Raw genomic sequence first — 22,369 nt, forward strand, 5'->3', positions numbered from 1 at the left:
GACGCGCGCGCTGTTCACGCGCTCACGTGACATCAACACCACTCCCCCACTCCCACCCCCCGTCCCTGATTCTCCCCCCCCTACCCGCCTGCTCCCCCCCCCAAGGCAAGCGAAGCCGGTGACGAGAGTTCATTAAACACCTCTGGCACCGCTTGCAGACACTGCCGCTCGCGAGCGTAATTTGTTTGTCAGACTTCCCTCCGTGGGTGTGCCGCGCACATCAGGCGCGGAGGGAGAGACGCGACACGCTGGGTGGACGCGGCCTAGCCTTGCCTGGCCGCGTCCACCCAGCGTGGCTTGTCTCTCCGGCCTGCCTAGCCAGGAATTCAATGAACGTCAGCTACCAGAAACTCACTTAATAGCTGACAACAACAATAACAACAACAAAAATAGATTCGGTGAATTGGAACAGCATTGAATTACAGGAAACCGGCTTCCAGCGCGTGCGGTATGAGATGGAACCTGACTGATTGTTCGGTGGTAGGGTAGTTCACATTTCTAAGTAGTAGTAATAATTAACTAACCGTAGATGTCAATCAAATTGAATAATATGACTGCGGCGCGTTCATAATTGAAAACTGTTCGCTGGCACTTTTGTTCGTGGTTGTTGTTGTGGTTGTTGTTGTGGTTGTTCTTGTTTTAGTTCACGGCGCTGGTGTTTTTTTTTACCACGACTTGAGAGGTTGCAGTCTTAGTCTCGGTCAAGAGATGTTCTTCCCTAGGACCGTGCAATCGAGAGAATTGGTGGAGTATACGGTGAGCTGTCTAGCTTCGTCCGCTCGTCATCATAATCATTGTTGGCATCGTTATCACCCCCAGCTGTGTTCAGACGCCATGCTCCAGGTCTAACCATTCCCATTCATGCCTTCTTTCACATATACATCGGTGCCTTCAAATAAGACCACCGATAGTTCATCGGTGGTCTTATTTAATCTTAAATTTGAGTGGATCGTTTGAGCGTCATCGCCCTCGTATGGTGTGGGTTTTCTCCAATTACTCTGACTTTCTTCCGCAAGCCAAACACCGAGCTATGGACATCGACCAACTATCCCAGTGCAGTAGGACACCTTCTGAGAGACAATCTTAAGGTTCGGTGAGGCTTTCCTCGATAAGTGCATGGTATTTTTACTGCAGTTCCCACCACACTGCTCAACCACAACACTGCTCAACCATCATACTACTCAACCACAACACTGTTCAACCACAAAGCTGCTCAACCATCACACTGCTCAAAAGACACACGCAATTTTGTATCTCTGGATCTCTATGTGTATGTATCTGTGTCTATGTATATGCTTGTGAAACGTGGACCCCTCTAATGGAACATCTGTACTGGTTAGAAACATTCAGGTTGGCCTGCCTATGATTCATCCTGGGTTTAACCAGGCTGGATTATTTGAGCTCCCAAATCCTTTAAATATTTGGATACATTCCCATCAGTGAACTCCTCCATCAGGCAAGGCTGCGTTGGCTGAGTTATATAACCCGCATGCCCAGCCACCGCATGCCCAGCAGCTTCTGTTTGGCCAGATAGAGGGGGCTAAACGGGTATGACGCAGGCTAGAGAAGCGATGGAGTGATGCGTTATGGGATGATGTGGAGCTGAGTGAACTTGCCGAAAACTGGTACCAGCGGTGTCAAGATCAGCCTCTATGGAGGAGGCTCGTGAAGGATGCTATTGAGCAGTTGGAGGCAATCGCCCTCCAACAACAACAACAGAGGGCAGAGGAGCGACGCTCACAACAACGGGCGGAGCACTGGACAGTTAAAATGCAGTAAGTTGGCACAGTAGGGGGCATAGGTGGTGCATCTGCCAGTAATTTCAGTCAGTCAACACATGGCACCTGGGTCTGTCCCGTCACCTCCTGCCAGCGAGCCTTCGATACTTCACACGGCTTCAAAGTGCACCTGGCCTGGCACGGGCGCCGTGGCGATGTCACTGCCACTCAGTGGCGAATGTCGCGAGGCAGCTGCCTGGCGAGGCAGCTGCCTGGCGAATAGCGCACACAGCAGACACACAATGTCGTCCCACGTCCGACCGCTTTGCCGCATCAGAGTGAATTCAAATCGCGAAGAGCAAATTTTGGGTTATAAACGGGCGACCCGCAAAGATGCGAAATCGCACAATCCGGTCTCCCGCGCGAAGCCAGAGAGAAACCTGCGTTTTCAGTCAGACCGCATGCGATGTTCTCCAGCGAGTGATTTGATGGTCTCAGCCCGGCGAACAATACATTGATGTTGAACATGTATTGACATAATTTGGCCTCTCGTTCCAATGACATCTCAACATGCCGCGCGTGCGGCAACAGCGGCTGTCGTATTCCCTTGAAAGAGAGAGAGGCAGAGGCGGCAAGGCGTTGCCATTCATACATCTGCACAACGATGCTCGCGGTTGTCTCGTGTTACGTACACTAGTACTGACTACTAACTAATAGTACTGACTACTACTAACTAGTAGTACTAACTAGTAGTACTGACTACTAACTAGTAGTACTAACTAGTAGTACTGACTACTAACTAGTAGTACTAACTAGTAGTACTAACTAGTAGTACTGACTACTAACTAGTAGTACTAACTAGTAGTACTAACTAATACTAACTAGTAGTACTAACTAGTAGTACTAACTACTACTAACTAGTAGTACTAACTAGTAGTACTAACTAATACTAACTAGTAGTACTAACTACTATTACGTACTAAATGCGTTCTTGGGAGGTGCCGCATGAAACGATAAAGAAACCGCGTTAAGCGAAAAAACAATTGCCCCGTCAGAAATGCAATAACGAGGAAGTCCGACTCGAACGCGACATCACCACTGCGCACACCACGCGGCGAATACGGCGGGACCAATGACGGAAGGGGGCAACCCCGCCGCGTCGCTGTATCGTTCCGCGCGCCGTGTCACTCCGCTCGAACGCGCATGCTCAAGAAAGTAGTCCGCCGTTGACGACGACAGCCCAGAGGCCACGCGTTCAGCGTCGCGTTGGGGCGGGGACTTTGCCGGAGTGCCGCTTCGGTTCGGCGTTCGCTCGTCGGGATCGGAGGCCGCGCCGTGCCGTGCCTGGCCCGGCGCGCGCCCGTTGCCCCCAACTTTCATTTAATTCCGAGATCATTTTGCCCCACCACAAGCAAAACCGCAGTGAAATGCAGCGTGCGTCCGCGCGCGCGAATGAACATGGGACTCGGATCCCCCACACTGTCCCATCCCTGATGATGGATGTGTTTATCACACTCCTGATGTACAGGGTGCTTAAATATGTTTTAGCGGATTTGAAGCTTTCGTGACTGCAAGGATTCATATACTCTTTGGTTTTTTCGGTAAAGTCACGTAGGTAAAACAATGAATAAAATAAATGAAAATAACGAAATTAAATCACGACGTTTCGGAGGCAACACAAGCTTCCTGAAGGAAGCTTCCTCTACCATCCTTAAGGAAGCTTCCTAATGGAAGCTTGTGTTGCCTCCGAAACGTCGTGATTTAATTTAGTTGTTTTCATTTATTTTATTTTATTGATTGTTTTACTTACGTGACTTTACCGAAAAAAACTAAGATAATGTTTTTGCAGTTCTGAAAACACTATGTAACACATTTTTCGTTCCTGGGTAGTAAGTGTTATTTCGTAATTGCTCATGCCTAAAAAGTATAGAAAATGGCTATTGATTTGGCGTTTTCGTGACTGCTCTTTGGTTATTTCGTTAAAGTCACGTAGAAAGAAAATAAATTTAAATAAATAGAATACGACGTTTCGACTGCAACACCAGCAATCGTCATGAGGTAGAAAACAAACCTAGTGAACTTCTAAATTTGAGAGAGAGACAAAACACAGACACGGAGACACACAGACAGACACACAAGCAGAGAGAGACAACACAGATATGCACAGAGAGAGACACACAACATAGACACCATGCAGAAGTAGTAGTTGCTTGAGTGGTCAATGGGTTCCCGCCAAGTTCTTGGGATAGCGAACTTCATGGCTCTCTTTTCCCCTCTGTACCATCCTACAAAAATACATTTATTTCACCCATGACTAATGTGTAAGAGATTCTCGCAACATTTTTCATACGTGATATATTTTTTCAATAACATTTAAAACTGTAAAACATTTTTTAATTAAAAACTTTTACAATTTTGAAAATTTTATCAAATTTTATAACATAAAATTCGGAGCAAAATTTGTCAATCTTCCCTTTCAGAGTTATTTTTTGCTTTGATCGCAGGTGAAATGAGGTGCCCAGGGTTTATCTTGATCCCCGACAGGCATGCCGAAACATGCCTTGTAGGCCTCACACATCTTAGCAGATGCTTCCACAGAGTACTTTTTCGCTCTTGTCTTGATACATTGGCCGCAGACAGCAAAATGCGTCTGCCGGATGTTTGCAGCCTCTTAATGCCATCTCAGAAAAATGCAGACATGTATCCACTTAGGCAGCTGGAACTAAACTGAACTGGTGGGCTTAATATTATTTGTGCTTTTGGTAAAGTCACGTATTTATACTACTATTTATATTACTGGAAAGTTCTAGAATGTTCTAGAAGTTAGTCCAAGTTTACTCAGCACTGGATCTATCTGGAATGTTCTGGAAAATAGGTAAATTTCAAATATCACTGTCCTGGTCACAAAAGCAAAGTTTATGGGGAATAATAGTCATTTTCTGTACTTTTCAGGCATAAGCAATTTTGAAATAACACTTACTACCCAGGAACAAAAATGTAATAAAAAATGTGCTACGCAGAGGATTTTGCAACAACACCACAAGAAATCTGCTGCCTCGGTGCTCTGGAGACCACCTGGAGAAGATTCCAGGCACACGTTGACGATGATGGCGAAAAAGTCGAGATCCTTTGACTTTTTGAAGCTATGAGCATGCATTTGTTATCATGTCACAGTGTATTATCCGTTCTTTTCCCATTAAAAACGATAGTCCCATGTAAGTGTTCAAACATTTTTTTGAAGCACCTGGTCACTGACGGCGAGTGACGTCTGGACCAGTGCTACCACCACCTGCAATGAGCTCATTTGTACTCACAGCAGATGTCATTGTGACGGTGATGAGGATGGTGGTGGTGCTGTTGGTGGTGACAGTTGTTTTAAACAGAGTATAAGACATGAAACTAAATTGCGTTAACTCTTGTGCCGCCGTCCTCAGCATCATCAACATGAGGCATGGTCAATCCCCTGCTGGATGAAAGCCTCTCCAAGCCTCTGCCATCTCTCATGATCCCACGATGGATTTAACAATCCACCGAGCACCCTTCACACTGATTTCATAACTTCATCTCCTCGACGGACAGACAAATTCCCTTCCTTGAATGGTGATGCAAGTTTGCTGGAAATACTGATGTTGTGCTGATATTATTACTTGTGCCACGGTAGCGAGATATTAACTACCTCTCCTGGTATGGAGGATGTTGTGGGTTCGAGCCCGACCCTGACGCCTGCTGTATATTTGCAGTTTGCATGTCTCTCTCTCCCCGTGGTCTCGCTTGGATTTTTCTCCAGTTCCTCTGGGTTTTCCCTCCACGTTTAGAAACATGCATTTAGGGTGTTTGGCTGTTGTAAATTTCCACACGATGATAATCTACTTCCTTGAGCTCTCATTTGTAATAGCCAGGTCACCCATGAAAAATATCTAAACAGCTCAGTGAGTCTTACCTGATTTAAAGCTTTCGTGACTGCAGGGATTCATCTTCTTGGTTCTTTCGGAAAAGTCACGTAGAAGAGAAATAATAAAATAAAAAAACATAATAAAATATATTATTTTATTATTAAAATAAAAAAAACATAATATATTATTTTATTATGTTTTATTTTTATTATTTTATTATTGCCCTTCTACGTGACTTTACCGAAAGAACCAAGAAGATGAGTCTTACCTGGTAAAATAAAATAATTAGTTTGAATGTATATATATTTGTATGCTTGGTGTACTTCCATATTTCTCATAGAGCAACTGGTTGTACGATTGAATCATACTGTATATATATATTTTTTTCAACCTATTTCATCGAATGGGAAAGAAATAGTGGAAGCTGCATTCCTTGGAAAGGACCCATCGGACTTTATTTCTGAACGAAAATCGCATTTCGGTTTCTCCAGCAAATTCGAAATCAACGCGAGGCTCTCCCCTTTTTCCATGCCTGGCCAGAGCCGCTGCATATACGACGACATGTGTTTATCAGTTCTGGAGGGTAACTTCATCACGGAGGCTTCCATTGAACTGCGTGGCATTGTCCACAACTGCGGCTGAATTTACGTATCCTTTGGATTCATGAACGGCAAATTAAGGTGCTTTACGTGATTGAGTTAAATTCCCGTGCTTTTGTATGCCGTAATTAGCGCCATTACTCAACCCTGTAGAGTTACAAAGCATTTTTTTCTCTCCTTCTTTTTCAGATCAGGGTTTGTGTGTGCCTGTGGGTTCGATGAGAAATGTGCGGACCGTTTAACGTAATGAACCGCAATTTGGATGTTTATAATGCGTGTCAGGATGCGCGTCGAATTAGTGCGCTCGCTCAACTATGCCGCTCACATGCGTTCTCTCTTCATGTTCAATAATTGCACAATAATAACATCGCGAGCACTTATCCGTCGAGCGCAAGCACGCCCCGCGTATGTGCAATACATCAGCAGCAGCAGTAGCAGCAACTGATCAATCCACTTGTAAATGAAGGCCTCCCCAGGCCTATGCCACCACATCACAAACTTGCGATGCGACAATCCATTCAGCCCTCCTGTGTACGGACTGATTTCGCCGCTCCGTCTTCCTGGTAGGCGTCCCGCTTGGACGAGTTACTTTTCCTCGGCTGCCTCTCCGTGATTATTCTTGACCATCGTCCCATTGTCCCATCTCGCGGTGCATGGAAAATCGAAACACTTCACGTGAACAGTCCCTCTCGTTTCATCCTGCTTTTTCTAACTAGACTTTTATGTTACCAGGCAAAGCCCCTATGAGATAAATTTCGATTTAAAGCTTTCGTGACTGCAGGGATTCATCTTCTTGGTTCTTTCGGTAAAGTCACGTAGAATGGAAATAATAAAATAATAAAATAAAACATAATAAAATAATTCTCACGACGTTTCGGCCACAACGCAAGCAGCCGTCCTCTTCTACGTGACGTCCTCAGGTGAAGACCAGGTCTGTCCGGGTGACAGACGCTGTCTCCCCGACAGACCTGGTCTTCGCCTGAGGACGGCTGCTTGCGTTGTTATTTTATTATTTCCATTCTACGTGACTTTACCGAAAGAACCAAGAAGATGAACCCCAATGAGCTGTGTAGATCTTTTTCAGAAGCGACCTGGCGATCACAAATGATAGCTCATCGAAGTGGCTCATCGCGTGGACATTACTAGCACAAAAATACTCCAAATGCAAGTTTCTAAACGTGGAGGACCCGGACAAAAATCCAAGCGACCACGGGGAGAACGTGAAAACTCCAAATATACAGCAGGCGCCGGGGTCGGAATCGAACCCCACAACCTCCTGCATACCAGGCGATGCAGTTAACACCTATCACCTTTCTGTCACCTTTCGTCTGCACTCAGCGACGAAGGTCTCCTGTCACGGTCACCAGTCACCAGAGGTCGCAACCGGGTACCCGATACCCGTACCCTACCCGATACCCGGCTACCCGTACCCGGCCGGGTACGGGTACACGGTACCCGTTTGCGACCCTGGTGCGGCCGGGTACGGGTAGGCCGTGAGTCACTGGTGAGTAACTGTTTGTCACTCATTTCCCAACGTCTTGTCTCTTCTCACAATTCAAGTTCCTAGAATCAACCCACCCGCGCCTGCAAACATGGCTTCATCCCAAAGGTCGCAATCAGGTACCCAATACCCGTACCCTACCCGTACCCGGCCGGGTACGGGTAGGGTACGGGTACGGCCGGGTACGGGTACCCGTTTGCGACCCTGGTGTGGCCGGGTACGGGTACGGGTAAGGAATCAAAACCCGTTGGAGATCTCTGCCAGTCACCGTCCCATGCAATGCGCGGTCGCTCCTTCTCCTCTGCTGCCCCCTACGGTCTGGAACGCCCCTCTCACGGCCATGTGGATGGTTTGCATCCGTCCGCAAGTTCAGGAAGTCCAGGGAAGTAAACACGTGGATAGGATAAAAAAGACAGTGGGACATGTGGGCGCAAGAGGTGCCAGAGTAAAGGTTACATGTCCCAAGGTAACCTCTGTGTTTTGTTTGTGACAGTATGTTGAACTTCTTTCGCGCCATACGTAGCCAACCGTTCTAATCGAAGGTGAGGCGAAGCACAGTAGGGGGGGGGGGGGGGCACAAAGAGATGGAGTGGAGGGATGGAACCGAAGCTGCAGCTGGGCGGAAAGTGGGTCCCACTAACGTGGAGCAGCATCGACGAAATTCTGTCATTTGTTTTCACCAAACCCCAGTTTTAACAATTACAATTTTTTTCGTAGGAATACAGAGACACATGCGGACAACAACAAAAACTAAAACGTAATCGATTCCTTAAACCAGCGTTCCTCACTCAATTTCGGTGGGGGTGGCCACTTTCGCCGATGAGACATCATCGATGTGGGGAGGGCAGCCGCACATTTGAAACCATTGAGAGTTTGATGCAGAGGTGGGACAAAGTCATTGTTATGCAAGTCCAAGTCGAGTCGCAAGTCATCAAATTCATGACTCGAGTCTGACTCGAGTCCAAGTCACATGACTCGAGTCCACATCTCATAGGTGGGACAAAGTCATTGTTATGCAAGTCCAAGTCGAGTCGCAAGTCATCAAATTCATGACTCGAGTCTGACTCGAGTCCAAGTCACATGACTCGAGTCCACATCTCATAGGTGGGACAAAGTCATTGTTATGCAAGTCCAAGTCGAGTCGCAAGTCATCAAATTCATGACTCGAGTCTGACTCGAGTCCAAGTCACATGACTCGAGTCCACATCTCATAGGTGGGACAAAGTCATTGTTATGCAAGTCCAAGTCGAGTCGCAAGTCATCAAATTCATGACTCGAGTCGGACTCGAGTCCAAGTTACATGACTCGAGTCCACATCTCATAGGTGGGACAAAGTCATTGTTATGCAAGTCCAAGTCGAGTCGCAAGTCATCAAATTCATGACTCGAGTCTGACTCGAGTCCAAGTCACATGACTCGAGTCCACACCTCTGGTTTGATGGCAGAACGATGATGATGATGATGACGATGGGGGGTGTCGTTGTCACCATGTGTGTGTTACTGTTTGGTTATTTCGGTAAAGTCACGTGGAAAGAAAACAAATTAAATTAAATAGAATACGACGTTTCGATTGCAACACAAGCAATCGTCATTAGGTAGAACTAAATTTGAGAGAGAGACAAAACACAGGCACGGAGACACACAGACAGATACACTGTGTGTCTATGCTGTGTGTCTCTCTCTGTGTGTCTCTGTGGTGTCTCTCTCTGCTTGTGTGTCTGTCTGTGTGTCTATGTTGTGTATCTCTCTCTGTGTGTCTCTCTCCGTGTGTCTATGTTGTGTGTCACTCTCTGTGTGTCTCTGTGTGTGTCTCTCTGCTTGTGTGTCTGTCTGTGTGTCTATGTTGTGTGTCTCTCTCTGTGTGTCTCTCTCTGTGTGTGTCTGTGTGTCTATGTTGTGTATCTCTCTCTGTGTGTCTCTCTCCGTGTGTCTATGTTGTATGTCACTCTCTGTGTGTCTCTGTGTGTGTCTCTCTGCTTGTGTGTCTGTCTGTGTGTCTCCGTGTTTGTGTTTTGTCTCTCTCTCTCAAATTTAGTTCCACCTGATGACGACTGCTTGTGTTGCAATCGAAACGTCGCATTCTATTATTTAATTTATTTTATTTCCTCGTGACTTCACCGAAATGAAGCAAAGAGTAATTCCTGCAGTCACGAAAGCTTCAAATCATCTTTGTGTGTTGTTGGGGGGCCGCACTAAAGGCCACCAGGGGCCCGCCAATGGACTGCGGGCCTTGCAATAAATAAATCATGACCCTGAATATCTGACATCTAATTGGTTCGCTATGGGGGCAAATCGTTACATCATCATGAGCCGTGGTCGATCCACTGCTGGATGAACGTCTCGCCAAAGCCGCCGCCACCTCCCAACAATCCTGCGATGTGGTAACCCGCCAACAGATTTCGTCGCTCCATCTCCTTGATGGGTGTCCACTCAGACGTGTGGACATCCATCCACAATGTTGACCCCACACAGTACACACACACACAATGCTGTCCCCACACAGTACACACACACAATGTTGACTCCACACAGTACACACACACACAATGCTGTCCCCACACAGTACACACACACAATGTTGTCCCCACACAGCACACACACACACAATGCTGTCACCACACAGTACACACACACACAATGCTGTCACCACACAGTACACACACACACAATGCTGTCACCACACAGTACACACACACACAATGCTGTCCCCACACAGTACACACACACACAATCTTGACCCCACACAGTACACACACACACAATGCTGTCCCCACACAGCACACACACACACAATGTTGTCACCACACAGTACACACACACACACACAATGCTGTCCCCACACAGTACACACACACACACAATGCTGTCCCCACACAGTACACACACACACAATGCTGTCCCCACACAGCACACACACACACAATGTTGACCCCACACAGTACACACACACACAATGCTGTCCCCACACAGTACACACACACACACAATGCTGTCCCCACACAGCACACACACACACAATGTTGTCACCACACAGTACACACACACACACACAATGTTGACCCCACACAGTACACACACACACAATGTTGTCACCACACAGTACATACACACACAATGTTGACCCCACACAGTACACACACACACAATGTTGTCCCCACACAGTACACACACACACAATGCTGTCACCACACAGTACACACACACACAATCTTGACCCCACACAGTACACACACACACAATGCTGTCCCCACACAGTACACACACACACAATGCTGTCCCACACAATACACACACACACACAATGTTGTCCCCACACAGTACACACACACACAATGCTGTCACCACACAGCACACACACACAATGCTGTCCCCACACAGTACACACACACACAATGCTGTCACCACACAGCACACACACACACAATGCTGTCACCACACAGTACACACACACACAATCTTGACCCCACACAGCACACACACACACAACGTTGTCCCCACGTCCCAACGCATAGCCGCGTGTGAGTGAATTAAAGCCGCACAGAGCGAATTTTGGACAGAAGTTTAAAGCCGTGTATGCAACGCGAAATCGCGCAAATCTATCCCGCACAGAGTGAGCGAAACCTACCGTGGGTACCGTCTGCCGTATTAATAACCACCCGTATTCTCCCTTTAAAAAAAATAAATATAAAAAACACCTTAAGGCTTTTGGTTTACTGTACTTCCTCCGCTTAACTGGATCCCTCCTTGGGCGAGGAGTCAGGATTAAGGCGGCTCAGGGGGTAGGGGCTAGGGGGGGTGGGATTCAATATTGATGAGCAGGAACACTTCGTAACAAACGACGGGTGGGGGGGGGGCATCCCGTTGCCATATTTAGGGATTCTAGGCATGCGCCACTCGCGGGCCCATTCACTCGTAGGTATGAAAGATAATAATAGATTACGACGTTTCGATCGCAACACAATCAACCGTCAACACGTTGTGGTGACTTTAGCAGTCCTCCTGCTTCGAGTTAAAGCTTTCGTGACTGCAGGGATTCAACTTCTTGGTTCTTTCGGTAAAGTCACGATGAAGGGAAATAATAAAATAATAAAAATAAAACATAATAAAATAAAACAATATAATAATATAATATTATGATATAATAAAATTATATAATAATTATCTTTTATTATGTTTATTTTTATTATTTTATTATTTCCCTGCTACGTGACTTTACCGAAAGAACCAAGAAGATGAGTCCTCCTGCTGCGTAGCAGTCATTCTGCAGTGTTTGTTTCACACATCATAACGGTTGCTTGTGTTGCGTTCGAAACGTCGTGAACTATTATTATTTTTCTACCCACGTGACTTTACCGAAAGTACCAGAGAGTTTGGATTCCTGCAGTCACGAAAGCTTCAAATCAAGATTGAGCGTGACTTTCAAATGAATACCAATGTGTATGTAAATGCGAATACAATTGCCCTTCACGTGACGGGTTCATAAAAAAAGGCATTTAATGAAAAATACTAAAACGTAAAGATTGTATTGAATTTAATTAATCTCTACATGTCACGTTTGGTGTGAGTTGACGATCATCTCCCAAAAAGTTTTCCTTGAGATAAATTTTGTTCTTACTGGATTCTGTATTGGTACGAATGCAATTTTTTTTTGACTATTTATAAAGCGGAAAGAGAGTTCGGCGATATATCTGTTAGCATTGAAGGAAGGAAATCGTTGGTAGATGGCATGCTACAACAATAATAATAACACTGGTCAACACACTTTTTCTCGCATAAGGTATTCCAACGGTTTTAATGTAATTTTGGGGTGCTGATTCCAAATCTGGCATCAGTTTTTGTCTATCACATCAGGTTTTTGAGATATCAAATATTGCATTTTCAATATAAACAGCAGAAGAAAAATATAAAATGAATGTGGATATCTACATAAAATGATATTATAAACACACTTTCCTAAAAATACAGCACCATATTTTGACACTAAAGCAAGTCACTGACTCGCAACAACTTGCAATCATAAGTGACAGAGTTAATTTCGGGTAAAATCAATGAAAATGGGGTATGCCGATAGCATAAAAATGAGATGTGATAGAGCAAATATGAGATCAGATTTGGAATCAGCACCCTGAAATTAGTCTAGAACAGCTGCAAAAGTCCATGCCAGAAAAAATTTTGTTTTTTTTGTTGACCAGTGTAATGATCGAGGCATTTGAAAGTTATTTTATTTCGCTGCCAGAGGCGACTCAGATGTTATACAGAAAGAGAGAGAGAGAGACGCTGCCAATCGCAAGCTTGCCAATTCAACACGCAGGCTCTTCGCGGACAATAGTTGTATGCATAATATTAGTGGGGGGTTTTGTGTTATTCGGGTGAGAACGCCTGAGTGTAAATGTGTTGTGAGCCCCACCTCCACCCGACGCAGCCGGCATAGTGTGGGTTGTCACGTGAACGACACGTGCCAGCTGGTTACTGCTTCAGAGTAAACCCACAATATTCACTCTTTATATTTACGCGATGTAATCCCAAAAAAAAAACTTTAACTTGAATAATATTACTCTTCGGTTCTTTCGATGAAGTCACGTAGAAAGAAATTAAATGATTATTCACATTATTATTTAATTTCATTTCTACGTGACTTTACCGACAGAACCAAAGAGTAATTCCTGCAGTCACGAAAGCTTCGAATCTAATGAAGAATATTGGCCGCGAAATCCGGCTACGTGTTAAACGCAGGTGATAACAAAACTAAGACGGCGCACACACTCTCGTACCAATTCGAGAAGGGGCGAGAAAGACAGACGAAGGTGAGGCGATGTTTGTTTACCGAGAAAAGGCACGAAGTTTCTAAACAGGTCACAACTCCCGGCCTGACATGCGTGGCCGGACAATAGCTGCTCTGGGTTGCTTTGCTCGCTATAAACTTCCACGTTCGCGTCTGCTGCTGCTGCTGCTGCTCGCCTTGCCCGCTGTTGGTTGTTAACAAGGAACCCGATGCAAGACCTCACGAACGCACTCTTGACACGCACACAAAACGGGACTAACGCATCTCCTCTTCTCGAAAATAACCATAAACAGCGGGCAAACAAGGCGAACATGAAACAAATTGCTCGCGACGCTATGCGGAGGAGCGTCGTTATCACTGCACACCAGAGGTCGTAAACGGGTTTTGATTCCTTACCCGTACCCGGCCGCACCAGGGTCGCAAACGACTACCCGTACCCGTACCCGGCCGGGTACGGGTAGCCGGGTATCGGGTAGGGTACGGGTATCGGGTACCCGGTTGCGACCTCTGCTGCACACCAAATCTTCCAGTGGCTCCAGAGAGCCAATGTTTGCTCTCTCGGAACGAGCCATGCTCAGAGGCACCCTGCTGCGACTTACTGGTTAGCACGCTGCGCACATTACTGGGCATCTGCGAACAAGAGGTTACTAGCTCATCGGATTCCTGCCGTCCAAACAAATGTTCTGATGATTCTGAAAAAAAAGTGCGATCCAGAAGTCGCCCGTTTGAGATCTCGGCGCAGCATTTTGAGCGAATGGTGCCAGTTTATTAAATCCGCCCCCACACCACCACCACCCACCACCTCTGCACACCCTGAAGTGTAAATGGGTGCACCACAGTGAAGTTTATGACTAGGCAGGTCGTGCGTGGTCCGGTAACGTTTGAGGACTGTACGCCCACTTCTTCCAAAAACATCTGGCCGGCCTGAAAGAGTTCAATTAACTTTGGTCTCGAGCTCTCTATTGAGTGATGCGCCCTTCTGCCGGCAGTGGCACGAGCCAAGCACTTGCAGGGGCTGCGCCTCTACTAAAACAGGCCGTCCAGAAATTGTTGCAAATTGACAGCCTTCATGGATAACCGATGGCGTTGGCGGTCTGCGGCGGTGAGGACCGACAACTGAACTTGGTTGTGGAGTACTGCAAATGCTTGCGTCACAAGGCAATGAAACGATATCACAAGTAGCATAGCAGCAGCAGCAGCAGCGGCGATGATGACAGCGGTCCATGTTGCCGTCTGTGTCGTGTTAAGCGTCGACCGGTGAAGTGATACGGAAAGAGAACGCCGTGTGATGTCCTACCACGAGGGAATGAGATGTTGCTGGAGGATTCTGAATGGGTCATCATCGTCATCAGCATCTTAACTAAGGGGCCGTTAATGTTCATGGATTGTGTTTCTATGGCTTTAGCCTTATTGGCATGAATACAGCGGGTGTTTAGATGTTCCAACACCAAATAGACACACCTATCACGAGGCATCAATTCTGCACTGGCCACACATTGGTAAAAAAATGCAAATATGCTTTCATAATGTGTTCGTTGTCTTTGAAATGGCTTGGGTTGCACCAGTGACAGCCTCTTCTATGGCTTCGTTTGCATTGTCCTTGCAGTGTTCACTTCTTCGCGGCCTTTGGTCTAGCTCTGGCAAGGCCAACATTCGCACGTAATGATATCGGCCCCACGGAATCTGTGAAATGCATTGCCTTAAATAAGTACGTAGGCGAGCGATTAAATACATGCAAATCGTCGAAGTAAAACAACAGAATGAATTAGCTATATTTCGATTTAAAGCTTTCGTGACTGCAGGGGTTCATCTTCTTGGTTCTTTCGGTAAAGTCACGTAGAAGGGAACTAATGAAATAAAATAAATAAAACATAATAAAGTAATTATCACGACGTTTCGGCCACAACGAGGACTGCTTGCGTTGTGGCCGAAACGTCGTGAGAATTATTTTATTATGTCCAATTTTTCTTATTTTATTATTTCCCTTCTACGTGACTTTACCGAAAGAACCAAGAAGATGAATTAGCTATAATCATAAAGTAACTTAGAATCAACATGAAATTATAAAATAATAGTTTATTAATTAACTTACCTTTAATTATTATGATGCTATACATCACCTTAAAGTGATGCATTGATGATGCATCTCATAACGTTATCTCATCACTCTGTCACATCACTTCTCGCTCTCTCTCCCGATGCAGCCGGGAGTCGCGTAGACTTCCGGATGCGATTCGCGGATAGCCCAAATGACGCCTAGAGCAAGTTGGTGACTAAGGAGGGGACAATACGGAGCGAACAATAAGGAGGGAACACTAACGGGAGAACAATACGGAGGGAACAATAATGAGGGAACAATAGGGAGGGAACAATAAGAAGGGAACAGTAAGGAAGGAACACTAACGGGGGAACAATAAGGAGGGAACAATAAGAAGGGAACAATATGGAGGGAACAATAAGGAGGGAACAATAGAAGGGAACAATAAGGTGGGAACACTAACGGGAGAACAAGAAGGAGGGAACAATAAGGAGGGAACAATAAGAGGGAACAATAAGGATGGAACAATAAGGAGGGAACAATAAGAAGGGAACAATAAGGAGGGAACACTAACGGGAGAATAATAAGGAAGGAACAATAAGAAGGGAACAGTAAGGATGGAACACTAACGGGGGAACAATAAGGAGGGAACAATAAGAAGGGAACAATACGGAGGGAACAATAAGGAGGGGACAATAAGTAGTGAACAATACGGAGGGAACAATAAGGAGGGAACAATACGTAGTGAACAATACGGAGGGAACAATAAGGAGGGAACAATAAGTATGGAACAATACGGAGGGGGCAATAAGTAGTGAACAATACGGAGGGAACAATAAGGAGGGAACAATAAGGAACAATACGGAGGGAACAATAAGGAGGGAACAATAAGGAGGGAACAATACGTAGTGAACAATACGGAGGGAATACGGAGGGAACTAAGGAGGGAACACTCAACCCGTAGTGAGTGATGGAGAGCTGCGTGGGTCGTAGTGAGAGCGCCAACGTTGCCCCACGTCGGGCTGTTGGGGCAAGTGCTATTAGTGAGCACCTATGAAGGCCGACACGGCGCGCACGACACACGACACACATCACAGTGGGACTAAAATAACTGTGAACTCAGGAGGCGAAAACTCGAAACTCGACAGGTGTGCTCACAGTCGGGATTCGCCAAATCGGCCAAATGGCACGGTGGTACATGGCCAGCGTGACCAAAGAGCCCGTGGGTTTGCCCTGCGCGAACTAAACATTGAGGACGGTCCAACGCACGCAGTAAAAAAAAAACACAATTAATTCTTCGTGAATAATTCGCTCGCTGTCGTTATGGGACGGGGTTTTTTTTTTTTTGGGGGGGGGGACCCCTTGCCAGCCTGCGGCATCAACAGAAACAAAGAAAGCAGGAGCGAGAGTGGGTGCGTGCGTACATTGTTTATTAAAATGATTTGAACATGTTGACCGTGGGTTGTATCACATTGCTGGGATGTGTCTGTGTGTTTGTGTCTTGAGGGTGGGGGGGGGGCGAGCGGTGGTGCAGCAGTTAGCGCGCTGTGCTACGAAGTGATGATTATCTGAACTCGTCCTGGGCCTCCCCTAGGTCGAGCAGCCTCAAAAGAGTACCTGGGGTGGTGTGTAAACATCGTCACTTGGGAGACAAAGGCGGCCAGGCGTGGTTACTGTGCCATGCCGGCCATTATAGGTGCTCGCTAACAACACTTGCCCCGACAGTCTATTGAAGCTGTGCGGGTGTTCTTTGCTTTACTTTACGCACGTGGCACCTGGGTCTGTCCCGTCACCTCCTGCCAGCGAGCCTTCCGCACGTCACGTGACCTCAAAGTGCACCTGTCCAGGCAAAATCGCCATTGTGACGTCACCGCCACTTAGTGGCGAACGGTGGCTGTTGTTGTTGGGTGAGCGTGTTGTTGTGAGCTGCAGTGTGGTGAGTGGGTGAGTGTTGTTGTGAGCTGCAGTGTGGTGAGTGGGTGAGTGTTGTTGTGACCTGCAGTGTGGTGAGTGGGTGAGTGTTGTTGTGACTTGCGGTGTGGTGAGTGGCTGTGTTGTTGTGAGCTGCAGTGTGGTGAGTGGGTGAGTGTGTTGTTGTGAGCTGCAGTGTGGTGAGTGGGTGAGTGTTGTTGTGACCTGCAGGGTGGTAAGTGGGTGAGTGTTGTTGTGACCTGCGGTGTGGTGAGTGGCTGTGTTGTTGTGAGCTGCAGTGTGGTGAGTGGCTGTGTTGTTGTGACCTGCAGTGTGGTGAGTGGGTGAGTGTGTTGTTGTGAGCTGCAGTGTGGTGAGTGGGTGAGTGTTGTTGTGACCTGCGGTGTGGTGAGTGGCTGTGTTGTTGTGACCTGCAGTGTGGTGAGTGGGTGAGTGTTGTTGTGACCTGCAGTGTGGTGAGTGGGTGAGTGTTGTTGTGAGCTGCAGTGTGGTGAGTGGGTGAGTGTTGTTGTGAGCTGCAGTGTGGTGAGTGGGTGAGTGTTGTTGTGACCTGCAGTGTGGTGAGTGGGTGAGTGTTGTTGTGACTTGCGGTGTGGTGAGTGGCTGTGTTGTTGTGAGCTGCAGTGTGGTGAGTGGGTGAGTGTGTTGTTGTGAGCTGCAGTGTGGTGAGTGGGTGAGTGTTGTTGTGACCTGCAGGGTGGTAAGTGGGTGAGTGTTGTTGTGACCTGCGGTGTGGTGAGTGGCTGTGTTGTTGTGAGCTGCAGTGTGGTGAGTGGCTGTGTTGTTGTGACCTGCAGTGTGGTGAGTGGGTGAGTGTGTTGTTGTGAGCTGCAGTGTGGTGAGTGGGTGAGTGTTGTTGTGACCTGCGGTGTGGTGAGTGGCTGTGTTGTTGTGACCTGCAGTGTGGTGAGTGGGTGAGTGTTGTTGTGACCTGCAGTGTGGTGAGTGGGTGAGTGTTGTTGTGAGCTGCAGTGTGGTGAGTGGGTGAGTGTTGTTGTGAGCTGCAGTGTGGTGAGTGGGTGAGTGTTGTTGTGACCTGCAGTGTGGTGAGTGGGTGAGTGTTGTTGTGACTTGCGGTGTGGTGAGTGGCTGTGTTGTTGTGAGCTGCAGTGTGGTGAGTGGGTGAGTGTGTTGTTGTGAGCTGCAGTGTGGTGAGTGGGTGAGTGTTGTTGTGACCTGCAGTGTGGTAAGTGGGTGAGTGTTGTTGTGACCTGCGGTGTGGTGAGTGGCTGTGTTGTTGTGAGCTGCAGTGTGGTGAGTGGCTGTGTTGTTGTGACCTGCAGTGTGGTGAGTGGGTGAGTGTGTTGTTGTGAGCTGCAGTGTGGTGAGTGGGTGAGTGTTGTTGTGACCTGCGGTGTGGTGAGTGGCTGTGTTGTTGTGACCTGCAGTGTGGTGAGTGGGTGAGTGTTGTTGTGAGCTGCAGTGTGGTGAGTGGGTGAGTGTGTTGTTGTGATCTGGAGTGTGGTGAGTGGCTGTGTTGTTGTGAGCTGCAGTGTGGTGAGTGGGTGAGTGTTGTTGTGAGCTGCAGTGTGGTGAGTGAGTGAGTGTGTTGTTGTGACATGCGGTGTGGTGAGTGGGTGTGTTGTTGTGACCTGCAGTGTGGTGAGTGGCTGTGTTGTTGTGACCTGCAGTGTGTTGAGTGGGTGTGTTGTTGAATGAGAAGACACACAGTCTGGCAAACCAATTCTACATCGCTTCTGTCATCTCACTCTGGGTTTATAAATGAAGGCAGCGTTCTTCGCTAATTTTCAGAGGGCGGGCGGGGGGATACTTTCGCCGATAAGACATCATCAGTGTGTGAGGACCGCCACACATTTGAAACCCTTGGGTTGGGTTTGACAGCAGCACGATGGTGACGATGATGCGGTGTGTTGTTGTCCCTTTTTGTGCGTTGTGGGGGACCGCTCTTCAGGTGACGCACTCAAGGCCACAAGAGGCCTCTGGTGGCCTTGCGATGAAGAACGCTGTGAAGGATTTGACCCCAGCAGCAAAAAAAAGTGTCTAGTTCCAACTTGTGTAGCGCCTGCGTGTCCCAGCAGCAGTATTAATGGGCGCAAGTCACATTAAGTTCATTTACTTCTTTTTTTTTGGGGGGGGGGGAGATTTTTACAGTTTTTTCTTGGATGTTTCTGTTGCGAAACGTCACTTTAAGATGTTCTTTGTTCATGATATGTTTGTTGCGGTTGCACCCGAGTCAAGAGCCTCATGGCTCACAGGGCTGTACCTAATAAATGTAACAGAAAATTACACAGAGTGTAAGAGATTGTTGTGCTGATAGTGTTGATGATGATGTTGTCACTTCGGATGTGGTGGATGATATTTTTTGCCATTGTCGATGTTGCTGATGTTCATTGTTAATGATTTTGTTGATGTTGCTGGTGTTGTGCTGACGCTGCTGATGATGTTATCGACGTTACTCCTGATGACATTAGCGCTGCAGCTCCTGCTGCTGATGATGATGTCACTAATGTTTAGTGTTGATGATTCCGTTGATATCGGTCATGTTCTTGATGCTGCCGATGCTTTTTGTCGACGTTGCTGCTGATGACGCTGCTGCTCTTGCTAACGATGCTCTCGTTATTCCTCCGTGCATCTCCCACCCGCCCCGCACCCGCGCGCGTGCACGCAGATGTACATCCAGACGACGACCCTCACCATCTCCATGAGCCTCAGCGCCACCGTGTCGCTGGGGATGCTCTTCTTCCCCAAGGTCTACATTATAGTGCTGCACCCGGAGCTCAACGTCCAGAAGCGCAAGCGTAGCTTCAAGGCCGTCGTCACGGCCGCCACCATGTCCCAGAAGCTGTCCCAGAAGTCGGGCGAACGCCCCAACGGTCAGGCGAAGACGGAGATCTGCGAGAACGCTGCCGAGCCCAACAGTAAGTGAGCTCCAAGTATGTATCCGCTCCCTCCGTTTCCTTCTCGACATCGAGTTTGTTTGTCGTTTACTTCGTTGAGTTCACCGCCACTAGCACGCGGGCGACGGTGGCACCGCCACCTCCCTCGGCCAACGCCGCTCCACACAATCGGCCACCACCACCACCACCACCACCACCGCCCCCCCCCCCCCGTGTCGCATTGATTCCGGGAGAGAAGTAGGGGTGGCGGGTGGTGGTGTAACATTGTGGCGGCCTCTCAAAGTCACGGCGGCGAGTTTGAGAGGCCGCTCGTCGGCACGCACGTGACGCCGCCTCTGGCAATGACGACGATTTGACGGGCGGGCAGGCGGGCGGGCGGGCGGGCGGGTGGGCGGGCGACACTTGATGAGCGTGGGAAGTTGACCGCCTCTGGGGAGCGAGCGTCGGGAACAAAGTTGTCGATTTTGACGGCCGTCAGCGGCGCAAGCTGCTGTGGCCGATGAGTCGCTCGGAATACGTTTCCCCTGCGGGGGGGGGGGGGGGTGAGGGGTGGGGGCATTTGAAACGCTCGCCAGAAACCTGGCCAGTTGAAAAATTGTCACGGCGCGAGGCAGGCGGAGGATGCTGATTGTCCTTGGGGCCTAGATGGTGCAGGTGCAGGCCCTGCAATTGCATCGGTGGTGGAAGGGCCTCCTCTGAAGAGGGAGCTGAGATTGCGTTTCAAGCGCTGTTTATAATCGTATGAACGTGCGATGAGAATCAACGCGCGTTTGTGTTGTCGTTATTGTATGGCGTGAGTATGGTTTGCCATGCTTATGCCGTGCTCATTGTAAATGTCACCGGGGCAAGGGACGCTACTGCGGTCAATGGCACTCAGTGATATAATGCTGATTGTTATTTCCCCAGGACAGCTACATTGAGTCCAAAGGCTCTTTTTGAGGAGGCTGCGGCGTCCATTGGCATGTTTGGGCCAACGCCATTGAGGACATGCGCCGTGTCCGCTGTTGTGGGAGGAGGAAAGCGGAAAAAAGGGAGGAAACCCTCACAGATGGGATCGGATCACGAATTTTATGTACTGTGTTAAATCGAACCTGGATCTTGTGTTTTCCTCATGATTTCGTGGTCTGATCCCATCTGTGAAGGATGTAATCCCTGACATGCAATACCCCGGCGTCTACAAACTAAGCTGTGTCTGTGGCAGGAGTTACATTGGGGAAACTAAGCGACATGTCTCGGACCGTGTTCGTGAACACAAGGCAGATCTGAAACACGGTAGGACCAATACCTCGACCATGGCTGATCATTGTTTAAATGCGGTGGGCACACGCGAAATTGATTTCTCTAAGATGAAGGTTATTTGCAAACCCACTGGCTATCAACAAAGATTCGTTCATGAAGCCATCCACATATACAGACACAGACACAACTTCAATCGAGAAGACGGGTATAAACTGAGCAATCATTGTAAGGATGTTATCAACCAGTTTAAGTCATCACTGGCTGTGATGTTCCCACCTTCCGATGTGAGTTGTTATTTTCGGCTCTCTGATTTTACATTAACAGGTTACATTTTCTTGGTTCTTTCGGTAAAGTCACGTAGAATGGAAAAAAAAAAAACATAATGAAATAATTCTCACGACGTTTCGGCCACAACGCAAGCAGCCGTCCTCAGGTTGAGAACAGGTCTGTCGAGAAGACAGAGTCTGAATGACACACCCCAGGCTTGGAGCGTCTATTTAAGCTGGGTTGGAGGGGGAAGAGCGCCTTGACAAATAATTTGCATATCAAGAGGAATTTAGCATATTTATGGGAAATACAGATATGAGATTAGTACTACTTGTGAAATGCGTAGGAGGTTTGGCGGGGGGTTTAAAGTCATATTATCCCCGTGCATTATGCAGGATTAGCAGCATCAAAGGGAGGGGATAGGGGTAGCATTAATAAATGGAAGGAATGTTAATAGTATGTAGCTGCAGTAACTAAACCACCACGTAAACAACAAAAGTATAAACAACATAGTATCATATACTCTCCAATAAGCTGAGCTAC

The 22,369-nt window shown here is 47.5% G+C and overlaps 1 protein-coding gene across 3 annotated transcripts in view; it reads left to right on the forward strand.

Moving 5' to 3' along the window:
* Positions 1-22,369, forward strand: part of LOC144946179 (metabotropic glutamate receptor 8-like) — a 263,813-nt gene that overhangs the window by 231,986 nt on the left and 9,458 nt on the right. For 2 of the 3 annotated variants that reach the window (XM_078874994.1, XM_078874995.1), the window contains exon 10: positions 20,092-20,341. In XM_078874994.1, coding sequence (XP_078731120.1) covers positions 20,092-20,341 — 250 coding nt within the window. Of the gene's footprint in view, positions 1-20,091; positions 20,357-22,369 lie in introns of all 3 variants that reach the window. The other variant, XM_078874996.1, reaches the window with a different exon arrangement.

The sequence above is a fragment of the Lampetra fluviatilis genome, chromosome 40, assembly GCF_964198595.1.
Source record: "Lampetra fluviatilis chromosome 40, kcLamFluv1.1, whole genome shotgun sequence".
NCBI classification, from domain to species: Eukaryota; Metazoa; Chordata; class Hyperoartia; order Petromyzontiformes; family Petromyzontidae; genus Lampetra; species Lampetra fluviatilis.